Below are 23,967 nucleotides of genomic sequence, written 5' to 3'. Positions count from 1 at the left end.
GAGTTTTCTACAGTGGGTGTACCTAGTTGCATTCCATAATCAGTGTAGAAGGATTCCTTTTCTCCACACTCTCTCCAGCATTTATTGTTTGTATATTTTTCGATGGTGGCTATTCTGATTGGAGTGAAATGATACCTTATTGTAGTATTTGTGCATTTCTATAATAATTAGTGATGCAAAGCATCCTTTCTGAGCATCCTTCATGTTCTTTTTGGTTATCTGTAGGTGTTCCTTACAGAAATGTGTATTTAGATCTTATACTCATTTTTTGATCAGGTTGTTTGTTTTTTGATATTGAGCTCTTTGAGCTATTTGAATATGTTGGAGATTAATCCCTTGTCAATTGCATCATTTGCAAATATTCTGTGGGTTGTCATCTGTCTTGTTTACGATTTCCTGCACTGTGCAAAAGCTTTTAAGTTTAATTATATCCCATTTGCTTATTTCTGTTTTTATTTTCATTACTCTAAGAGGTGGATGAAAAAAGATCCTGCTGTAATTTATGTCAGAGTGTGTTCTGCCCATATTGTCCTCTGAGTTTTACAGGACCTGTCTTATATTTAGGTGCTTAATCCATTTTGAGTTCTAATTTCCTTCTTATACATGTAGCTGTTGAGTTTTCTCAGCACCACTTATTGAAGGGGCTGTCCTTTTTCCTTTGTATAGTCTTGCCTCCTTTATCCTAGATTAATTGACCACAGGTACGTAGGTTTTTCTCTGGACTTTCTCTCTTGTTCCAGTGATCATTCAATATATTTCTGTTTTTGTGCTAGTACTGTGTTTTGATTACTGAAGCTTGCAGAGTAGTCTGCAGTCAGGGTACCTAATTCTGTCGGCTCTTACTTTTCTTTCTCAAGATTGCTTTGTCTATTTGGGGTCTTTTGTTTCCATACACACTGTAAAAATTTTTGTTCTAGTTGTGTGAAAAATGCCATTGGTAATTTGATAGAAATTGCACTGAATCTCTAGATTGCTTTGGATACTATAGTTATTTTGACAGTTACAAAGTTTTAATGTCACTTTCATTTCTGTATTTCAGTTTCCTCTCTTTCCTTCTTAGTTTAGGTAAGGGTTTATTGATATGGTTTGTTTCTTTCAGGAAATGAACTTACAGTTCTTGCATATGAGCACTGGGCTGGCACGCCAGGCCTCTGTGCGCATGGGCAATGTGTTTAGAGGTGTTGCTTAGCAATGATCATTCTGGGATGAAAGATTCCAAACCGTTGAGCTTCCCAGCTGGGAGGTTGTGACCGGACAGCTCTGGCTTACCTGTAGTGCTCTTGTTGGGTTTAGGGGACTGTGAAGAGCCGAGCGAGAGGTGAGGTGTGTTTGGAGTCCGTAGGTTCTGCGATGAAAAAGATTTTTGGCTTCGGGAGTAAGAAGGGTGTGTCGCCCTTTGGCTCCTCCATCAACTCAGTGAGAGACAGTGGTCATGGAATCAACTTCCAGCCCGGGTACCGCATCCGAGACAAAGACCTCAGAAAGAGTCACAAAGCTGCCATTGTGGGCAACGTAGCCAAAGTGCAGCTTGTTCTGTTGTTTGGAAAAAATGGCCTGAACGACAGGGACAAGATGAACAGGTAAGCTGGGTGGAAGGGCCTGGCAGAAATCCCTCCTGTGAGTTTCCCCTCCAAGGCTCCTGGATACCTTCCTGGGATCCAGCACCCCACAGACTTTATAGGCAGCAAAAAGCCTTAGTTGGTTTTGGACCCACTTATAATTCCCCTTACAGAGCTTTACTGATAGTTTTGAAGTCATTTAACTGAATGTCAGTAATCACAAAAATGAAATGAAACATGAATAGCATCTGTTTTTCCTTTCTTCCTCCTACTTTTTATTTGCATGGTTTAGTATGATGTACTCATTAGTAAAAGCTCTCAAGTTATATAGCCTTCAAGAAATCTTCTGAACCTTCTGGCTTTCAAAAATTTTCTCATGTGATTTATGAAAGCATTTCTTCATGGATCACCAATTGTGGATCATGGCAGTGGACAGATTTCTGATGTTGTCAATATCTTATTTTTAATGTATACATTTTTTATACCATAAGGTTATATATTACAGAAAACTGCATAGTGAGCAAAATAATTCCCATGCCAAATCAACTTCTGGATTAAAAATTCTTCAGCTACAATTCAATATCCATTTTATATCAGTGTACACTTAGGTATATGTGTTCTTTGCTGAAGGACCTTAGAAGACAGCTTTGAAGTAGGAAGTTGGCTGTGTTCTTGAATAGGAAGACATTTTCCTAGGATGTATGGTATGTATATTTAAACCAAATCAACATTTCATGGTTTTAAAGATTTTGGGTTACATACGCTGTCTTTAATTGTTGTGATGAAATTAAAAGTTTTGTATCGTAGAGGAAGATTTGCCCTTCTTGATATCAAAATGTGCTATACGTGCCCACAAAGTGTTTATTTACTAACAAAAGATAGAGAAATGAATGGAACAGAATGCCCAAACACCCAAATGTATATAAAACTTTAGAACTTGAAAATGATGACCTTTTCTGTTAGAAATGATAAACTGTGTGTAGATGGTGGAGAAATAACCTGGTAAAAGAGAAAAGTAACTCAATTTTTATCTCAGCAAAAAGTCTCAGATAGAGTATGGATCAAACATTTCAAATAGGCACAGTGAGAAAAGTACCAGAATAAAACTCAGATTCCTATTTATACATTTTTTATCTGCTGACAGAGACCTTCTGTTTTTTCTATTTCTACTGTTTCTTAACCTTAATTTTGTTTTAATTGAAGATTAATTGCTTTAAAAAACAATGTTGTGTTGTTTTCTGCTGTATAACATCATAAATCAGTTGTAAGTATACATATATCCCCTTCCTTGTGAGCCTCCCTCCCACCCCAAAGACCTTTCTAAGAATGATTTCAAAAGTAAGAATTCTGGAGTTTCCTGGATTTCGGCACAAAAAAAAAAAAAAAGAAAAGAAAAGAAAAGAAACCTGGATGTTGATTTAACATTTTAACAACACAAAAAATTTAAAACTCTCTGTAGATCAAGCTGTCAATAGTCAAGTCAGATTATCGGACAGGGCTTGTCTTTTTGGCACTAATAGGAATGTGGCACAGATAAAAATGATTTCTCACTTCCAATTTTTTTTTTAGAATTTTCTTTGAGAATTGATATTTTCTGACAACTTTGAGCCTTTTTAGAAGTCAAGGGAATCTAGGGAGTTCCTTGGTCGTCCAGTGGTTAAGACTCACTGCTGTGGGCCCAGGGTTCAATACCTGGTGGGGGAACTAAAATCCTGCCAGCTACTGGGATGTATTGTACAACATGGGGAATATAGCAAATATCGTATAATAACTTTAAATGGAGTATGACCTATAAAAATTGTGAATCACTATGCTGTGTGCCTGTAATATATAATAATATGTAATATGCATCATCTATATTTTAATTAAAAAGAAGCAACTTTAGACAAAAAGACCTTATGCTAATTAGATCAATAGGAAAAATGAGAAATGAGCAAACAAAAATGCTACCAATTATAGTTGTACAGACATTGTGAATTATAAATTTCATTCCGATGTCAGAGATGTTAAAATGTCAGAAAATGAGCGTACTAGAATCATTGAAGTACGGTGTTGTCTGTAATCCTCAAAATGTATCTGCAAAGGAGGTATGATATCCTTTGACTTCATTGAGATGTTGTCCTTGTAAAATAGTAGTAATAGTAATAAGTATGATTATATTACCTAACAGTTACTGAGCTGTTACTTGTGCCAAGAATGGTTCTAAACTCTGCATGGATCTCATTTAAGCATCACAGAGCTGTCTTGTGAGAGAACTACTTCTCTTTCTCCATTTTGCTGATGAGGAAATTGAGGCACAGGCTGAGCGACAGCTAAGTGACAGAGTGACAGTAAAATTCAAACCCAAGTTGAGCTGAATCTCAAGGTCATGGTCATTCTATTCAAGTAAATTGTCCTTTCATTACTGTGTTAAGAGCTAATGCTAATATATAATGTTCTTTCTCCAGAAGGAAACAAAATATTTGTTTTAGAGCCATAGGAATAGCATGCTATTGAATGTTTTCAATCACAGGAACAATTGTTTTGAAACAGTAACACTACAGTTTCCTGAAAACTCCTCTTGCTTTCATAGGACTACCCTCCACTTGGCCTGTGCCAATGGCCATTCAGCGGTGAATGTTTTCAATCACAGGAACAATTGTTTTGAAACAGTAACACTACAGTTTCCTGAAAACTCCTCTTGCTTTCATAGGACTGCCCTCCACTTGGCCTGTGCCAATGGCCATTCAGCGATCACTCTGCTCCTGGAGGGAAAATGCCTGCTTAACCTCTGTGACAATGAAAACAGGACAGCGCTGATGAGGGTATGGGGCAGCAAACTGTGTCCACACGAGGTGGATGTGATTTAACTACTAAGACTAAAAGTGAATTCATATCATTTAGATATAGCAAACGGGTGAAGCTTGTGGACTGTTTACCTTGAATTCCTAGAATTTACACTCTGTTTCTTGGCGCAACACTGACAGGCCATAGAATGCCAAGAAGAGGAGTGTGCAACTCTTCTGCTGGAGCATGGTGCTGACCCAAATGTCATGGACATCTGTGGGAACACCGCTCTCCACTAGGCTGTCTTTTGCCAGAATGTATCACTCGCAGCAAAGCTGCTTTCCTGCGACACCAATATAGAAGCCAGGAACAAGGTATATCTCAACTAACTTTATTTACAAAATATTTGCAAACCATTTTTTTAAACTAGAAGTGTTTTATTTCTAACTATGTAAATAGGTAAACTGAATAGTGTCCATCAAGCCCTGTTACCATGGAAACAACTCCAAAGCCACTGCTGCTACTGCTACTGCTAAGTCACTTCAGTCGTGTCCGACTCTGTGCGACCCCATAGATGGCAGCCCACCAGGCTCCCCCGTCCCTGGGATTCTCCAGACAAGAGTACTGGAGTGGGGTGCCATTTCCTTCTCCAATGCATGAAAGTGAAAAGTGAAAGGGAAGTCGCTCAGTTGTGTCGGACCCTCAGCGCCCCCATGGACTGCAGCCTTCCAGGCTCCTCCATCCATGGGATTTTCCAGGCAAGAGTACTGGAGTGGGGTGCCATTGCCTTCTCCGAAAGCCACTGCAGGGGGTGGGTAAAAATGTTTTCGCCCATAGAGAGGGCAAAGCTCTGTCTCCCAGCCAGCCATCTACCCCAGAAGGAAGATTTCCCATCAGAACGTGCCCAGGAGTGTGTGGTAGGCTCAGAGCCCACAAATGATGAAGGCCTGGGGGCAGTGAAGTGATGTGAGGAGTGGCTGCGTCCAGGGGCTCAGGGAATAGGTGCCCCTGGGGGTAGGTGGGAGGAGGAGGGAGACCCAGTGCCCATGAGGGGGAGCTGTGTGAGTGCAAGTGGGCCTGGAAGGTAGCAGGCCTGGAGCCCTGAGCCCTCCAGGACCCCAGTTCTGAGATCCAGCCAAGAGGGTCAGGTCATGTTTGACTCCCAGCAAGGGTGTTCACTTGTGCTGGTGACCGCTTGTTCTGCGATGTACATCTGGGGGTCTCCCGCGCTCAGCCCTGGGGAGCTAGTCGGTGGGGTTGCAGCTGTGCATGTGGAGCTGGTGATGGCGAAGCCGCCCTTCCTGCTGTTTACACACGTGACGTCCTGCAGCTGCAGCCCTGCCAGGAACTCCCTCCACTCTCACAGGTGGGCTCAGTTTTCCTTCTTTAGAAGCTCCAGCCTTCCCTGAGTGAAAGTACTTTGAAGGAACCAAATTGTCTAAGATTTTGCTTTAAATCATGATATTTCTCAAGCATTAGAGAGTAAAGCATTCCTTTATGCATTTATGGCTGGTATTCATGATAACACTGCACTTGTTAAAAGTAAAACATTTTCCAAATATTTTTCCCCCACTTAAGGGTTTTTTTTTTTTTTTTGTAATAAGTCTAAAATAACACAGTAAAGAAAAATTTACCTCAGTAGACTTTGTATTAAAATTCAAACATAACGAAAGCATTTTATAACATATTAGAAATCTTGCTGCTGTTCACAAATTCCCATTTTATGAAAAATGGTTTATATAAACACAGTTTCTCTCTCATCGCCCAAGTCTTAAGAGGATAAAAGGAAAGGTAAAGGAGCAAGCAAGTGAAAAGTGCAAGTCAAGCTGGAATTTTGGAAGTTGGGAAATGCCAAGAAGAGGATTTATTTATTTTAATATTTATTTATTTGGCTGAGCTGGGCTTTGTTTCAGCATGTAGGATCTAGTTTCCTGACCTGGGGTCGAACCCAGGCCCTCTTTCCTGGGAGCACTGAGACCCAGCCACGGGACCACCACGGAAGTCCCGAGATTTTGGCTTGGGCTTTTTATTCCCTTCAGTTTATATATTTCTGATATGCTTTTCAGTTTTCAGGGATAATAGTTGTTATTTTGAAAAAGTATGTGAGTGAATTGTAGACTTGCCTAGGTGCCAGTTTTAAGAAGACTCTGATCAAAACAGACTGACAGTGAACAGGTGGTGATTAAGTGGGAATTAAGAGACAAGAGCAAATAACTACCTGATATTATCCTTTTCTGGCAGAACCATCCACTTAGATAAGAGTCTAGACTCTGCTCTCCCATCTAGAATGTCTTGATGGGAAGGAAGTAAGGGGTTTATAAATAATGAGATCAGGTTGCCTTTTGGGTTTACTAGTCCCTGTTCTACCACTGTTTACCCAGGAAAATTTTAAAAATTGCAGTTTTGATAACTCTTGCCTCTTACACTTTTCTTTTTTATTCAAACCTTCATGTAAAGAGAAGGAATTGGCCATGTGAGTAAGAGATGAGAGTGGAGTGGTTGCTGCACTAATTCTCAGCTATATTCTGCTGGTGAACCACAATTATTTGGGAAAACTTATTTTAAAAATGTATAAGCCTAGGCTGTTCGCTGTAGATTTTGACTGAGTAAATCGAGGAACGCTTGGACGTATGTATTTAGAACTATTCCCTTGAGATTCTGATCCAATCCTTGATGAATAACTATGGAGTGAATACATGTAATTTCTAAATTCACCCTTCCCAAAAGAAAGTAGTGTCCTGAAGCGTTGGAGTTTGATCAGTGCTAGCTACTTCCATTAGCTCCCTCCTTTCCAACAATATTAGCCTGACTTTTTCTCTGCCCCTGTGTTTGAGACATTAAAAGGAGTATCTTTGGCAATATCTATGGGCTTGAACGATAACTCCTTTTCCTTCCAACCACTCATCATTCAGTGACACTCCAAGAGTTTTTAGCGATTTGCTCATGGCGAAGTCACTTCGTCTGTAGAGTCTGACCCTTTAAGGATTTTGCACCTTCACTTATCATCCAGGTCATTAGGTCAACAGATGTTTGTTACCAACAGGGTTTTCCTGACTGCAGTAATAGTAACCCATGAGCCTTTTTTGGTGTCAGCGGCAGGACAGACTCTTGCAGTGTGTCTGTTAGAATTGCTGATCCCTGGCATAAGCAGATGAGAGCTTTAAAACCTGTGAAGTTAGTAACAGTATAGAGGGCAATTGTTTTAAGCATTTATTTTAAGCAGGCTTGGAAACTCATGATCTATTTTATTAACAATCTAGAAGAATTCTAGAGATAGATTGTAGTTTCAACAGGCAGTGGAAACATTCTTGACTGTGAATTATGAGTCTTTTTAAAAGAATTTATGTTTAATTGAATTATGAGTCTTAATAGCCATATTTATTACATATTGGGACCCACTTTTTTTGTGAAACATATGATACTAAAGAAAGGAAAGGTTTCACATACAAATATTTGCTTTATACCCACCTGTTTGGAAACAGCAAGCATAAAACCCAAAGTGGGCCATAAACCAAACATGGACCTTGGATGTGTTTAGTTTACCTCCATACATTGAGTCAACATTTCAAATTTAGGAGGCTCATGCAGAAGTTCAGGCTTCTCCAAGGACCAAAAATGGACCCCCTTGAGCCCATTCTACTGTTTGGTCTGCGTGCAGAGGCCACCCCTTCTGTGTGAGACATGTGTTTGGGGGGTTACCATTCTCACCTCGCTTTTTCACTTACTCAGGTCATCAGCTTTCCAACCATAAGCATTTGAGTTTCCAATTTTTGATTGATAGTTTATTTTGATAAATATTTGAAGGTTTTTAAAGACAGTCTAATTAATTTATAATTGATTTCATATTTTAAAAAATCTCTTGAGAATGGGATTGAATTTTTCAAATTAGAATTTTTAAGTTGGTTGTGATGGTTTCACATTGAATAACTCTCACAAACACACAAGATTATAAGAGACAGTGCAGGGAGAGCTGGTGGAAGAACAACTCCCCCAGAAAATGTTGAGCATATATTTATTGGTAATTTTATGTTGCAATCTTTAACTAAGAGCAATAAAGCAAGACAGACACCAGAACTCTAGGATTTTAGAAGCTTCCTTCTGGTGGTCTGGAGGTAATCACATGAGAGTCATCAAGAAGGGTCTTTGAAGATAAGGTGGGGAGGGCGCTCATTCTGCTTGCAGTTAGCATCTAGTTGATGCTGGGAGGGATTGGGGGCAGGAGGAGAATGGGATGACAGAGGATGAGATGGCTGGATGGCATCACTGACTCGATGGACGTGAATCTGAGTGAACTCAGGGAGTTGGTGATGGACAGGGAGGTGTGGCATGCTGTGATTCATGGGGTCGCAAAGAGTCGGACACGACTGAGCGACTGAACTGAACTGAACTGAAATGCTGACCTCTCAGCCAGAATGTGAAAGTCATCAAGAAGGGTCTTTGAAGATAAGGTGGGGAGGGTGCTCATTCTGCATGCAGTTAGCATCTAGCTAATGCTGACCTCTCAGCCAGAATGTCTTAACTTAAGGGAGGGTGGTGGAAAGAGCAAGCAAGGGAGAGAAAATGAGTAAGATTAAATTCCAGGAGACATTCCTGAGAAAGCAGTAAAACAGGGTTCCCAGAGTTGACTTTTTGAAAAAGAAAAAAGTTTCTCTTTTGCATGTTCATGTAGAGATGTAGAGAATAATATTCCCACTGGAATGTCTGTAAACCTTTTGAGTTTACTCATGGTCATCCTTAGATAGGTTATGCAAGCTACAGATAGTATTCTATATTTCTGCCTCAGCATTGTCCCTAAAATATGCAGTTGATATAGTAGCTACATGATACACGCACCCCCTGCATTGGGAGCTTGACACTTAGCCACTGGACCATCAGGGAAGGCCCAGAGGAGGAGCATATTAAAGAGAGAGAAGATGAACAGGGTAATGAGGAGGGGGCTGTCTTTCATTTACTTTCTGACTTTTATTTTTAAGTTCAGAGAATCTATTGCACGATTTTAATTTCAGTTTAGAAATAGGTTAACTGTGTACATTAGAAATGGTTCTCCCTGTTTTACAGGATGACCTGACACCACTCTTACTTGCAGTATGTGAAAGGAGAGGGCAAATGGTGGAGTTTTAAATAAAGAAAAAAGCAAATATACATGCAGTTGATAAGGTGAAAATGTGCCGTTGTTCTTTTTCTTTTTAAAACCCTTAGTGCTGTTCTAGGATGCTAATATCAAGATTAAATGAATAAGAGGATTCATTTATGATCAACACATCATGACTTAGGTAGAAAATCAATTCTGACTGGGAATCATGAACAATATATAGCAGGAATGTATAGCAGGATTCATATTCCTTAATAATATTGGCTGATGTCATATGCAACCTCTTTTTGTTTGGTTGGTTGATCTTGTAATAGGTGAGGGATTTCAAATTAGTTTTATTAGCTTTGTGAACTATGGATTCTGCTTTTGAGTTTACCTCATGACAGTATCGAGTTGCTTAATTCTTTTAAAAGAATTCTTTAACCTCTACTTTGTATGTATATATTTTTATAAGATGCATAGTAAACCTAAAAAACTTGACTTTGTCTTTTGGATAACTCCTTGTTTTAAATTACTTTGTTTGAAGTATGCTGATGTTATTAGGTTGCAAAAGAGTCAGATACAACATAGCAACTAAATAACAACAGCCACAAAAAGGTGATTATTACTTACTGTCACCAGATACTGTGGGCTCATCAGTTTTTATCCTTCCTCATTTTAGTACATTTGGCTATTTTCATTTTTAATACAGGTAGAAGCAAGAAAGATAGCTTTGGTCGGATAAACAGTTGCTTTAACAAAGACAAGTCAGAGGTGAATGATACAGACGAAAATGATGGGCTTTAGATTCAGGCTAGGTTCAATTCCTAGGTTTCCTACCAATTAGGGTTATCATCAGCAAATACGTTTCCTGATACAAAAGGCAAATAGTAATGTATCTTTCAAAGGTGCCTGTGTGTAAGAAAGATTGGATATATAGTATTTCATTTTTAGCGCCTAGCACATGCTTGTCTGCATCATTAACTGCCACCATGACTAATTTTATTCCCATTATTATCAATATTTTTGATTTAAACCTGCAAGTAGCCTTTCCTTAACCCAACCTCTAGCTGACTTTGAAGTCTAATATATGAGACTAAGGAGGCAATGGGGAATTTATCCCTTAAATAGTCATCTGCCTCAGGTAAGTGACCTCAGCATCATTTCTTGTCCATCAAGGACTTTGTTATTATTTTTAAAAAACATTTATTTATTTGGCTATGTGGGGTCCTAGTTGTGGGAACTCTTAGTTGCAGCATATGGGATCAAGTTCCCTGACCAGGGATGGAACCTAGGCCGCCTGCACTGGGAGCCTGGAGTCTTATCCACTGGCCCACCAGGGAAGTCCCCATCAGGGACTTTTGAAATACTAAGTGCTGCTACCTGGCATCCCAGTGGGACAGGAGGCTTCTTTTCCATCCCTTCATTTTAACCTTGGAGGTAATTTATAAAGATGAACAATTGAGCCTGTAAATGGTCAGTTCTTCATGGAACGGCAAGGCATTCACTTGGTAAAGCATATCAAATTAACTGTTGAAGTAAGTCAACTCAACTTCCTGAGACTGAAGTCATCTCTCTGTTGTTTTAGAACAGCCCTCATGCTTGCTGTCAAGTATGAATCAGCAAATGTCATCAGACTTCTTCTTCAACAAGGTGCTGACATCTTTTCTCAAGATGTTTTTGGATGGCCTGTGGAAGAATATGCTGTTATTAGTGGTTTTAATATGTAAGTGTTCACATTAAAATGCCAGTTCTCACTAAACTGCAGCCAAAAATAATTTTAACTGTTACTTGCTACGTCACCAGTGAGAGTTCTAATTTGGTGCAGGCTGTTTGGAGAATGGTGGTGAGATGTTCACCCTCAAGAGCTAAAAGCCAAACAAAGGCCGATTAGTTACTCTTGGCTGTGGGCTTGGGGTGCTTTATCTCAGGACATGTAGACCTTGATCCTTAGAAAGCTTGACATTAGCCATTTCATTACAAGTGTGAACAGTGTCACAGTTGTGATATTTCTAACTAGTTCTTTGGGTCTTGAAATATTTAGTTCAGCAGCAAATCCTGTTTTCCCTTGAGGGCTTGCCTCTCTATACGCTCCCATTTGAATTTTCCAAGAACCCGGAGGATTCCTACAGGTCATTTGGAGGGGAGAAAATAGTTCCTTCTCATCATTCTGTTCCTTGCATTGATTCTACTGCTGCAGCACTGCTGCTACAGCTGGTCTTGACAGGATCTGCTTGGCAGCTGGATCTGGAGTCTGGATAGGGCTCTATAAAGACCTTTAATAAAATCATTTTAAAAGGAAAAAACAACAACAACAACAACAACTCATCCTGCAGTGGGCTCACGATTTACCTTTGCTCCCAGGCCGCCCCTCTGGGTCCAGGTTCCCAGGGTGATGCACATGTCGACTTCAGAGTGAGAGCTCCTTTGTTCTCATATGTATGCTTGTCGCTCAGTCACTGTTGCAAACAAAACTCCAGCACCCAGTTCAGGCAGCTGGGCCGCCTAGCTTCCCCCCTCACTCAGAGACCTTATGTGGAGCCCATGTGGAAGCCTAGATCTTCACGATGAGGTGCCCTTGAGGCTCTTATTTATCTTTTCTGCTAGCAGATGTCAGTGGGGACCATTTTAGGCTGTCAGAGAGGGTCAAGTGCTCTTGCAGGGATTGAGCAGACTTCCCTTTCTCCTTTGTATCTAGACTTGAACCTCAAGGCAGCTTTCTGTCCTGTGGGGGCACCTTTACTTAGGTCATAGGTTCCCTGTCATCCTTCCCAGAGTACTGGATGCCAGCTTGCCTGAGATTTCCTAATTATGCTTGGCCCCTCATGGGATCTTTCCTGTAATAATGAAAATCTTCCAACGGATTTCTGTCTGCCTCCACCTTAAATGTTTCAGAATCTGCCCCATAGGAACCCATTCAGCAGAAATCCCTAAATCTCAAGTAAGATAGTTGGAATTCAGAGAGGTAAGCCCTGTATAGAACTTGCCAGTACCCACTGTAAGAGTAGGGATATGTCTTCCAAGTGAATTGGAGAGGAACATGGAGATTAAAGAGATATTAAGCATGGAGATTAAGCAGATCTTTCATTGTTAGAAAGATCTGCTGGTTCAGAGTTTGAGTAGGTAGAGAAGGAAGAATAGTGGTCCAGGCCAGGTCTTGATTGTGATTAGTTTTCTGCTCTTGATGTAATTAGCTGCAATAATGGGGATCATTATGTTCTCTAATGTAGTGAATTCATGTTATAAATAAATTCAGGTACACGTTATCTAAAAGCTGAGATTCCCTAATTTACAAACCACAAAGAACAGCTAATCACCAGAATTAATAACAGTTTCATGCAACACTTTAATGTTAAACGTATGAAAAAGCACACATTGGGATTTACTTTGAATTCCAAAGTAGTTACAGCAATAAAGTTGAAGATGAAATTATTCTACTCTTTGACTGTTTCTGCAAGCATTTTGTGTGTATATTATCTCATTACATCCTATTAATCCTCTTGTGAAATAAGGTAGTAATATCCCAGTTGTGTAGAGGAAGACTTTGAACTGAAGACAAACAACTCCTCCAGGAACAAAGAGCAGTTGGTTATAGAGGTAGGATTTGCAAGCTCAAGAAATTTTTCATATGCCAAGCTGCTGCTGCTGCTGCTAAGTCGCTTCAGTCGTGTCCAACTCTATGCGACCCCATAGAGGGCAGCCCACTAGGCTCCCCCGTCCCTGGGATTCTCCAGGCAAGAACACTGGAGTGGGTTGCCATTTCCTTCTCCAATGCATGAAAGTGAAAAGTGAAAGTGAAGTCGCTCAGTCGTGTCTGACTCTTAGTGACCCCATGGACTGCAGCCTACCAGGCTCCTCTGTCTATGGGATTTTCCAGGCAAGAGTACTGGAGTGGGGTGCCATTGCCTTCTCTGATGCCAAGCTAAATCTAGTTAATTATTGGAGCTGTACTGCCCTGAGTTCATTACTAGTTCATCTTCCTTTTCTTTCTCCTTTCAGTTCAGTTGCTCAGTCGTGTTCGACTCTTTGGGACCCCATGAACCACAGCACGCCAGGCCTCCCTGTCTATCACCAACTCCCAGAATTTACCCAAAAGCATGTCCATTGAGTCGGTGATGCCATCCAACCATCTCATCCTCTGTTGTTCCCTTATCCTCCTGCCTTCAATCTTTCCCAGCATCAGGGTCTTTTCAAATGAGTCTGCTCTTTGCATCAGGTGGCCAAAATATTGGAGTTTCAACTTCAACATCAGTCCTTGAACACCCAGGACTGATTTCCTTTAGGATGGACTGGTTGGATCTCCTTGCAGTCCAAGGGACTCTCAAGAGTCTTTTCCAAGACCGCAGTTCAGAAGCATCCATTCTTCTGCACTCAGCTTTCTTTATAGTACAACTCTCACATCCATACAGATGTGAGACTATCGGAAAAACCATAACCTTGACTAGACGGACCTATGTTGAGAAAGTAACGTCTCTGCTTTTTAATATGCTAAGTTGGTCTAACTTTCTTTCCAAGGAGTAAGCGTCTTTTAATTTCTTGGCTGCAATCACCATCTGCATTGATTTTGGAGCCCCAAAAAACAAAGTCAGTCACTGTTTCCCCATCTATTTGCCATGAAGTGATGGGACTGGATGCCATGATCTTAGTTTTCTGAATGTTGAGCTTTAAGCCAACTTTTTCACTCTTCTTTCACTTTCATCAAGAGGCTTTTTAGTTCTTCTTCACTTTCTGCCATAAGGGTGGTGTCATCTGCATATCTGAGGTTATTGATATTTCTCCCATCAATCTTGATTCCAGCTTGTGCTTCATCCAGCCCAGTGTTTCTCATAATGTACTCTGCATATAAGTTAAATAAGCAGGGTGAAAATATACCTTTACTTTTTCCTGTACTACATGCTACATAAAAGTTTATATAACTTAGAAATTTGATATGTATGTGACAATTGAAGTTTTGATATTATTTCTGACATTGTCTGAAATAATCTAAGAATTTGGTAGTTGTTTTTCATATCAATGTTAAAATATTATGTATCACATTTTTAATACATAGCTTTTGCCAACTGATTTCTGAATATAAAGAAAAAAGATCTAAATCTTCTGCTGAAAATAGCAACCCAGGTACATCATATGATACCGAATTACTCTCAGTCATTCTACCATAGATAAAGTAGGAATGAAGAAGTTTCAAATAATGAAAGAAGTATGAAAAAATTAGTGTAAATTGCATGTGTATTTTATTTTTTAAATTAATTTCTTTATACTTTAGTATTCAGAATTCTTTAAGAAGTGAATTGTAGGTGATTTAACATCAAAGACGATATTGTCTAAAAAGAAATCCATCTCTTTAATATGGCTGCTAAAGTCCTATATTAGATCTTTGTGTAAATCAGAAAACAAATTTTAAGTGAGTATGATGTATATTTCATCTATAGTCATAGTACAGCAGATTGGACATCTTATGAAAGTGAACTTTCATTTTTAGAAATGGTTTGCATTTAGTGAAAGAATAGTTAGTAGTTACTGTGTAGTGATTAGTCTCACTAAAATAGTTACCATCATTAAAACTGGGAACTTGAATAATCCCTTCCTGGTAGGATAAGAAATGATAAACAATAACTGCAAAGCTGAGGCAGTATGCAGCATAGTAGTGAGAGATTATTTCTGAAAGATACCTACCAAATGTACAGAAGGCAGAAGAGCAATGCCTGGTTGACAACCAGTTATTTTGCCTATTGTACCAAGCAGGTCTAGATTACCAACTTCATTTCTTACAGATCCAGAGAGAGTGAGATAGGTTGACTTCATTAGGATCAGATATTTTCTTTTGTGTGTTGGACAGTTGTCATGAGAGTACAGTTTTGTAAGAACAAGATTTTCTCTTGCCCTCAGTTAAAAGATTATCATAATAGATATTCAAATAGAACAACTTTGGACTCTGCAGGTTCTAATAAAAGCACAAAAATACTTTGCATTAACAAAAACAGCATTAGGTCCACTGGATGTGGCATCTAGCACATTGTACAGGGTGTCCAAGGATACCTTTAACTGAGTAGACCTCTATCTAATCAAAGGGGGCTTCCCAGGTGGCTCAGTAGTAAAGAATCTACCCCCAACGTAGGAGATACGGCTTGATCCCTGTGTCGGGAAGATGCCCTGGAGAAGAAAATGGCAACCCACTCCAGTAGTCTTGCCTGGGAAATCCCATGGACAGAAGGGCCTGGTGAGCTGTAGTCCATGGGATCACAAGAGTCAGACACGATTTGGTGACTGAACCACAAAAACATCTATCAAAGAACTGTAGGTTGGTTTATTACACTGGTCAGGGAGATACAGAGATGACAGTGTCTTGGTCTTCAATGTGCTCAAAATAGAGTTTTTCTCTGGTTAATTTCTATATTTTTCTAAAGAAAAATTTCAAAGAAAACATGCTTATTTATTTGTTCATTTGTTCACTAAATAGATAACTTTCAAGTGTCTTTTATGTACTAAGCATTGTTCTGATGTCACAAGGTGAAAACATTTAAAAATCACTGCCCCTGCTCTCCTTGCTCAAGCTTGCAGTGCTCCTTTCCCCATGGAGTCACTGCATGTGAGTCATCCCTCCAGCATCAGATCATGACGACCCTTGGGAAATGTTGTCCAACAGCACCAGAGTCCGTGGCTCCCTCCATCCTTCCCTCCCTCCCCTTGTGCATCAGCTTAGGATGTGACGATGTATGCCTTCCAAGCTGAAAAAGTATGATTTCTATAAACATTTGCCATATAATGGGAAGGACTGATACAGTGATATCCCTCACTAGTACACAGCACTCTTTGGACCATCCTGCTCTGTGTGGTCCAGATACTCTTGAGCAATGGAAGGAGATAGTCTCAAGAGATTCTTTTTAAACATGTTAGTATATATATATTGGAGAAGGCGATGACACCCCACTCCATTACTCTTGCCTGGAAAATCCCATGTATGGAGGAGCCTGGTAGGATGCAGTCCATGGGGTCGAGAACATTCGGACACGACTGAGCGACTTCACTTTCACTTTTCATTTTCATGCATTGGAGAAGGAAATGGCAACCCACTCTAGTGTTCTTGCCTGGAGAATCCCAGGGACAGGGGAGCCTGGTGGGCTGCCGTCTATGGGGTCACACAGGGTCAGACACGAACTGAAGTGACTTAGCAGCAGCAGTATATGTGTGTGTATATATATATATATATATACACACACACACACGCACACACACACACACAGAAGCTGAACTTTTTAAAAAAGTTCCATATACATATACATATGTATATATACATATATGTATATATATGTATACATATACATATATACATGTATATATATGTATACATATACATATATATGGAACTTTTTAAAAAAGTTCAGCTTCTGTGTGCCCTACTTCATGCTCACCACTACAAGTCTAGTCTAGTCCCTATTCTCTAGTCCCTATTCTCATCACTGAGTTGAGCCCCTTTACCCGTTTGCCCTCCCCTACCTGCCTTTCAAGTGATTGTCCTTTCTAAACCTGGAATCACTACATCTTTCATACTTCTCTTGCCTTTGGAAAGAGGGCCAGGAACAGAAGACTTTTGTTTCCAATGTTTTACCTTGCTCTGAGGTTCAGTGCCTTTGACCAAGCTTCCCTGTGATAGGGCGTTTTCATTGTGAACTGAAGAGCCAGAGAAGTGGTCAGTCCCAGCAAGACACCTATAGTCTCTGTTCAGTGCTCCAGGCAATAGAAATCCAGAAATACTGTGCTGTTTAAGCGTGCTCTTGTCAGCTTATAGTACTGATTGTATTAATGGTATACTGTCATTTTCTGTCAGTCTCCTGGAGTTTGGTTAGGATTATGGTCATTGTAAACAGCAGTTCTTTTCTTTGTTATTTCGTTTTGCATTTGATATCTATAAAGGGGAAGAGTGGTTCTTAGGTGTTAGTGGCCTACGAGTATAGTACAACCACTGTTCCCTTCCTCTAGTGTGGTCTCCAGGTGTGGTTTGAAAGGAATACTTTTAAACAAAGTCTCAGTGTTGAGGTTTTAATAGTCTATATTTTTCTTCTGTTGATTTAAAATGTATCTTGCTTTTTTCTTTAATAGTGGATGAGAGTTCTGAAGAGGACTCTTCAAGGAGGTAGGATTTTATGGATGTTTTAAATTATATGTTTAACTAAGGCAACATGGAGAAGAGAAACTAATGTTTGTTGAAACTAATGTCTAACTCTGGGTTAGACACTGAATTACGTGCTTAACATTTATGACCTCATAGAGTCATCACAGCAGCTTTGTAAAGTAGCTATGTCCTAGTTTTACTTAATTAGGCAACTGTGGTTTCAGGAGGTTAATGAGTTGACCCTGGTTAAAATGAGCTGACCTGTGATTTGACAATTGGCCTTCCTGGCTCCCACATCCACTCCCATGGCCCTCAGCAGACTGAGAAGTACCCATGTAGCATATAAGTTAAAGATATAAATTTTTGACTTGTGTACATTTTAAGTTTCGACAATGTGGGTAAGTTTCGACAATGTGGGTAAACTCCCTGTACTCCCTGAGAGTAAAGGAGAGAAGTAGTGCCACCTCAGTAAGTGGTATCCCTGCTGACGGACCAAGACTCCCATTTTGGATGGACTCAGATTCGTCTCTGAACCTTGAACAGACAATGGAGAAGGAAAAGCCTATTCTTCCGCTTTGTTTTAAGTCATCAGGTTTATTCCAGTTTGGACAAACAAGAATTATTTCAATCCATCAATTGGATTGTCAGTTCAGCTATTAGAACTTTATTGAAAACAAATTATTTTTAGGCTCTGCCGATACCTTGGCTGTCACTCTCTGTTATGGAAACTAAGAATGAGTGTTAGCTAGATATTTCATAGGTTGGGACAGATGGACGCAGAAATAGGTAACAAAAAACTTTTTTGGAGACTTCCATGGGGATGCAGTGGTTAAGATGGTTAGTAAGACATCTTCCAATGTAGGCAGTGTGGGTTTGATACTCGGTCAGAGAAGCTAAGATCTCACATGACCCAGGGTCAGACAGCCAAAACATAAAACAGAAGCACCACTGGAACTAATTCAGTAAAACTTTAAAAGTGGTCCACATCAACAAATCTTAAAAAAAAAAAAAAAAAAAAAAAAAGCTGTTTTAAAACAGGCCAAATTGTATTCATGTCAAGAAAGTTCATGTAATATATAGACAAACTTTCACTTTTTTTTTCTTTTGTTCAAGGACATGAGTTCACTCATTTTTATTGTATGTTTTTGCTTTAAAGGTTTCCCAACAAACCTGGCATTGATTTAGGGCCTACATCAAATGATGAAGTCTTAGATTTTAAAACCAAGGTAAAGTGCTCTGTTGTGAAATTAGTTTTCCTGCTCTGAAATTAGTTTCATGTAGTATTTACTCTTATGATTAGACAGTGGAAGTGACAAATAGATTAAGGGATTAGATCTGATAAACAGAGTGCCTGAAGAACTATGGATGGAGAATCGTGACATTGTACAAGAGGCAGTTATCAAGACCATCCCCAAGAAAAAGAAAAGCAAAAAGGCAAAATGGTTGTCTGAAGAGGCCTTCCAAATAGCTGAGTAAAGAAGAGAAGCAAAAGGCAAAGGAGTAATGGAAAGATATACCCATTTGAATGGAGAGTTCCAAAGAATAGCAAAGAGAGATAAGAAAGCTTTTCTCAGTGATGAATACAAAGAAATAGAGGAAACAATAGAATGGGAAAGGCTAGAGATCTCTTCAAGAAAATTAGAGATACCATGGGAACATTTCATGAAAAGAGGGCCACCATAAAGGATGAAATGGTATCGACCTAAGAGAAGCAGAAGATATTAAGATAAGGTGGCAAAAAAAGATCTTTATGACCCAGATAACCAAGATGGTGTGATCATTCACCTAGAGCCAAACATCCTGGACTGAGAAGTCAAGTAGGCCTTAAGAAGCATCACTATGACCAAAGCTAGTGGAGGTGATGGAATTTCAGTTCAGCTATTTCAAATCCTCAAAGATGATACTGTGAAAGTGCTGTTCTCAATATGCCAGCAAATCTGGAAAACTCACCAGTGGCCACAGGACTGGAAAAGGTCAGTTTTCCTTCCAATCCCAAAGAAAGGCAATGTCAAAGAATGTACAAACTACCACATAATGGCACACATCTCACATGCTAGCAAAGTAATGCTCAAAAATTTCCAAGCCAGGCTTCAAGAGTATGTGAACCATGAACTTCAGCTATTCAAGCTGGACTTAGAAAAGGCAGAGGAACCAGAGATGGGAATACCAGACCATCTGACCTGCCTCCGGAGAAGTCTGTATACAGGACAAGAAGCAACAGTTAGAACTGGATATGGAACAATAGACTGGTTCCAAATCAGGAAAGGAGTACATCAGGGACATAAATTGTCACCCTGCTTATTTTACTTACATGCAGAGTACATCATGAGAAATGCTGGGCTGGATGAAGCACAAGCTGGAATCAAGATAGCTAGAAGAAATATAAATAACCTCAGATATGCAGATGACACCACCATGATGGCAGAAATTGAAGAAGAACTGAAGAGCCTCTTGACGAAAGTGAAAGAGGAGAGTAAAAAAGTTGACTTACAACAAAACATTCAGAAAACTAAGATCATGGCATCTGGTCCCATCACTTCATGGCAAATAGATGGGGAAACAATGGAAAGAGTGACAGACTTCTTTTTTTGGGCTCAAAATCACTGCAGATGGTGACTGCAGCCATGAAATTAAAAGACACTTGCTCCTTGGATGAAAAGCTATGCCCAACCTAGACAGCAGATTGAAAAGCAGGGACATTACTTTGCCAGCAAAGTTATATCTAGTCTAAGCTATAGTTTTTCTAGTAGTCATGTATGGTTGTGAGAGTTGGACTATAAAGCAGGCTGAGTGCCGAATAATTGCTGCTTTTGAACCGTGGTGTTGGAGAAGACTCTTCAGAGTCCGTTGGACTGCAAGGAGATCCAGTCAGTCCATTCTAAAGGAAATCAGTCCTGCATATTTATTGAAAGGACTGATGCTGAAGCTGAAACTCCAATAGTTTGGTCATCTGATGCGAAGAACCAACTCATTGGAAAATACGGGTTCTGGGAAAGTTTGAAGGAAGGAGGAGAAGGGGATGACAAAGGATGAGATCGTTGGATGGCATCACTGACTCAGTGGACAAGAGTTTGTAAAACCTCTGAGAGTTGGTGATGAACAGGGAAGCCTGGTGTGCTGCAGTCCATGGGATCACAACTGAGTAACTGAACTGAGCTGAACTGATGTTGATATTTTCATAAAATTTGACGAGCAGTGTAGATGCATAAAAATATATTAATAAAATCATATGAAACAGAGGCTTTGCTCATAGTATATCCTTAAGAATACTCATATGTTACAGATCTATTGTATATAAATTCTAAATATATGTGTTTCTCCACAGGCCTTATTAAACTTGTTTTTTTGTTTGTTTGTTTTTCACATAAAGTTTGTTCTTGACTAGAAATGTCTCACTTTTTCCTTTCTTCTTCCTCCTCTACCTTCTTCTATTTTTAATTTTTTAAAATATTTACTGTTAACCTAATTTTCCCTTGTAGAACACATTTCTTCAGTGTCTGTTCTTTCAGTCCATTTCTCTCTGCCTCTATTGTGAACATGTTTGCTTATGGCTTTCTATTTAGAGTGTGGCTTTCATTCATGATCATTGCCCTATGGGTTTAACCTTGTTTTTTCCCTGTTTCATGGAAGCAGCTGAATTTTTTTTCCCCTGTTTCATTGGTCTCTAGCTATTTGACAAACAGAATAGAAGTAGCTTATCCTGTTTGCAGTTCTAGCCCATCTAAATAAGGTTCTGTTAAAACCTAAACTTTCATATTTCCCTTCACAAGTGGTAATCCATGTATATATTAATCATGGAAGCAAATTTCAAAATATAGCAATTAATTTAAATGTCTTAGTTTTTCAATAGTGCTCTAAACTACCGGGGATAACTTATTACTCTAGAACATTTTGGTAGAGAAAGTAATCTAGTGGGTGTCCTAGTATTTGTATAGCAGTCAATTAGGGGTAAGGAGAGGAACATCTGGGGCTTCTGATGTGATCTGTCATAGTCCTTTCCCCATGAGAAGGTCAGTCAGGGACAGAACTGGGATTTGAATCCACATCTGAATGACTCCAGAGCCTGTGCTCTTTGTGTTAGATCATAGAGGAATGGGGGATGTTATAATTCTTTTATTCAGGTTGATACTTGTTATATTCTTCAAGCTCTTATTTTCTTCTCCAGCATGTCCTGAAATCAAAGTTAACGAAGCTAATGAAGGCTTCTCAGCAATCCAAGAGAAACAGTAAGTTATCTGAAGACTGTCCTCCTGGTATTATTCCTTGATTTGAAATGACACATGTTCTCATGTACTCTCTCCTGTTTTCACTGTAGTAGAAGCAAAATGTGGCATTTTGAGACCAGAAAGTACAACTTTCTCTCAGAACAATAATTCTGATAGTAATGTTGAAGATGTGGTTGAAACATTTCCCAAACCATCATCCTGGTTTGAGGGCATCTATCATCCTGCCTTCCCATTGCCTGAGCCTGTTTCAAAACTTCTCAAGTCTGTAGCAGGCCTTGGTCGTACAAAGGTAAGTTGTTCTGTTTGTAACTCTTCTTTTCCTGTATTTGTTCACATAGCAGTCCCCTGATCCTTATGGTGACAAAAAAGATCCCACCACAGAAATAGAAGCCCTCAAAGTCACGAGATGAAATGGTGTGATAATAAGAGCCATACATGTGCATGATTCAGATTTATAAATATTGGTATACTAAGTATGCCATTATGAAAGGGAATTACAAAGCACTGAGGAGAAACAACTAGATGAATATGAAGATGGGGAGGAGGATGAAGGGGAAGAATTCCTTTAAGAAAGACAAGATAAATATAAGATGGAATGAAGGTGAAGATGAGACAGATATTATACAAACGCAACAGAAATAGTGGGGGTCAGTCAGACCAGGAACTCTATATTATAAATATGTGAGAAAATTATTTCAGATTCAACTTAAGAAGAGAAAGTGAGGTTGTAAGAAAACAATGCTCATACTCTTTTGAATGACATATAGCTGATTTTTATGAAGAACTAAAAAAAATGTATTCCTTATTGTTTTTGGTGGCTGTTTCTGAGGTTGGTGGTGGTTCTTGTTTTTTCATTGAATTGAAGTGTAGTCAGTTTAAAATACTGTGTAAGTTTCAGGTGTACAGCAATGTGATTTGTTTATACTTGTGTATGTATATATATATTTTGAATATTGTTTCCTCTGGAAGTTCATTTAAATTTGAAGTAATTTCTCTTTTTAAAAAATTCTCACTTTGAAATTAATGAAGTGATGTCTGCTATTTAACCTAGCAAAACTTTCGTTTAGAGATAATTCAAGATGAGCCCTGTTTTAGGCCTTCGGAGATGTATTATGAATTAAGAATTTCTGGCCCTTCTGTTTCTTGTGGTTTCTAACTTCAGTTCAGTTCAGTCGCTCAGTCGTGTCCGATGCTAAATACTTAATGTACTTATCTAATTTATCTTACTGTTTGCTATAACCTTGGTAGTTGTTTTAGATCTTTCTGAAAATAAAGAGGAAATACATAAGCATTTTATCTATTATTTTTACTAAAATTATAATTTATAATTTTATAAATGAGATTCCTAATCTCTCTTCATTAAATGAGAAAATTTTCAGCTGCAACAGTCTGAAAGAAGAAATGTAGAAGTATATTTTTTCCTTTGGACAGATTCGGATTTCTTTTTTCTGAATGTCAGAAAATAATGGGTAATTACATTAAATGAATGAAATCACGATTTATGCTGTTTTCTTATATAGACTACTTGTTATTATTAAATCATAAGGAAAGAAAAATTACCACCAGAGTTTATAAAATTATCTGTGGAAGATATTTTTTCTTTTAAAAATATCTCCAGCAACATGTACATTCCACGTTATTTTTATTTATTTATTTTTAATTTTAATTGGAGGCTAGTTACTTTACAGTATTGTAGTGGTTTTGCCATACACTGACATGAATCAGCCATGGATGTAATGTGTTCCCTATCCTGAATTCCCCTCCCGCCTCCCTCCCCATCCCATCCCTCTGGGTCATCCCAGTGTACCAGCCCTGAGCAGCCTGTCTCATGCATTGAACCTGGACTGGTGATCTGTTTCACATATGATAACATACATATTTCAATGCTATTCTCTTAAGTCATCCCACCCTTTCCTTCTCCAATAGAGTCCAAACAACTGTTCTTTACATCTGTGTCTCTTTTGCTGTCTCACATGTAGGGTTATCATTACCATCTTTCTAAATTCCATATATATGCATTAGAATACTGTATTGATGTTTTTCTTTCTGGCTTACTTCACTCTGTATAATAGGCTCAAGTTTCATCCACCTCATTAGAACTGATTTAAATGTATTCTTTTTAATGGCTGTGTGATATTCCATTGTGTATATGTACCACAGCTTTCTTATTCATTCGTCTGCTGATGGACATCTAGGTTGCTTCCATGTCCTGGCTATTATAAACAGTGCTGC

At 39.0% G+C, this 23,967-nt stretch overlaps 1 protein-coding gene across 1 annotated transcript in view; it reads left to right on the top strand.

Moving 5' to 3' along the window:
• Nucleotides 1-3,649: 3,649 nt before the first annotated feature.
• Nucleotides 3,650-23,967, top strand: part of LOC147371233 (ankyrin repeat domain-containing protein 26-like) — a 65,855-nt gene continuing 45,537 nt past the window's right edge. Inside the window, 7 exon segments of the mRNA XM_086403679.1 lie at nt 3,650-4,363; nt 4,526-4,699; nt 10,985-11,122; nt 17,497-17,530; nt 18,666-18,735; nt 21,675-21,735; nt 21,825-22,024. Of these exon segments, the coding sequence (XP_086259805.1) occupies nt 11,011-11,122; nt 17,497-17,530; nt 18,666-18,735; nt 21,675-21,735; nt 21,825-22,024 (477 nt within the window). The 5' untranslated portion in view covers nt 3,650-4,363; nt 4,526-4,699; nt 10,985-11,010.

The sequence above is a fragment of the Bos grunniens genome, chromosome 5 (genome assembly GCF_055505025.1).
Source record: "Bos grunniens cultivar Pamir isolate PY7600 chromosome 5, Bosgru_T2T1.0, whole genome shotgun sequence".
NCBI classification, from domain to species: domain Eukaryota; kingdom Metazoa; phylum Chordata; class Mammalia; order Artiodactyla; family Bovidae; genus Bos; species Bos grunniens.
This window is presented reverse-complemented; position numbering and strand designations above follow the sequence as displayed.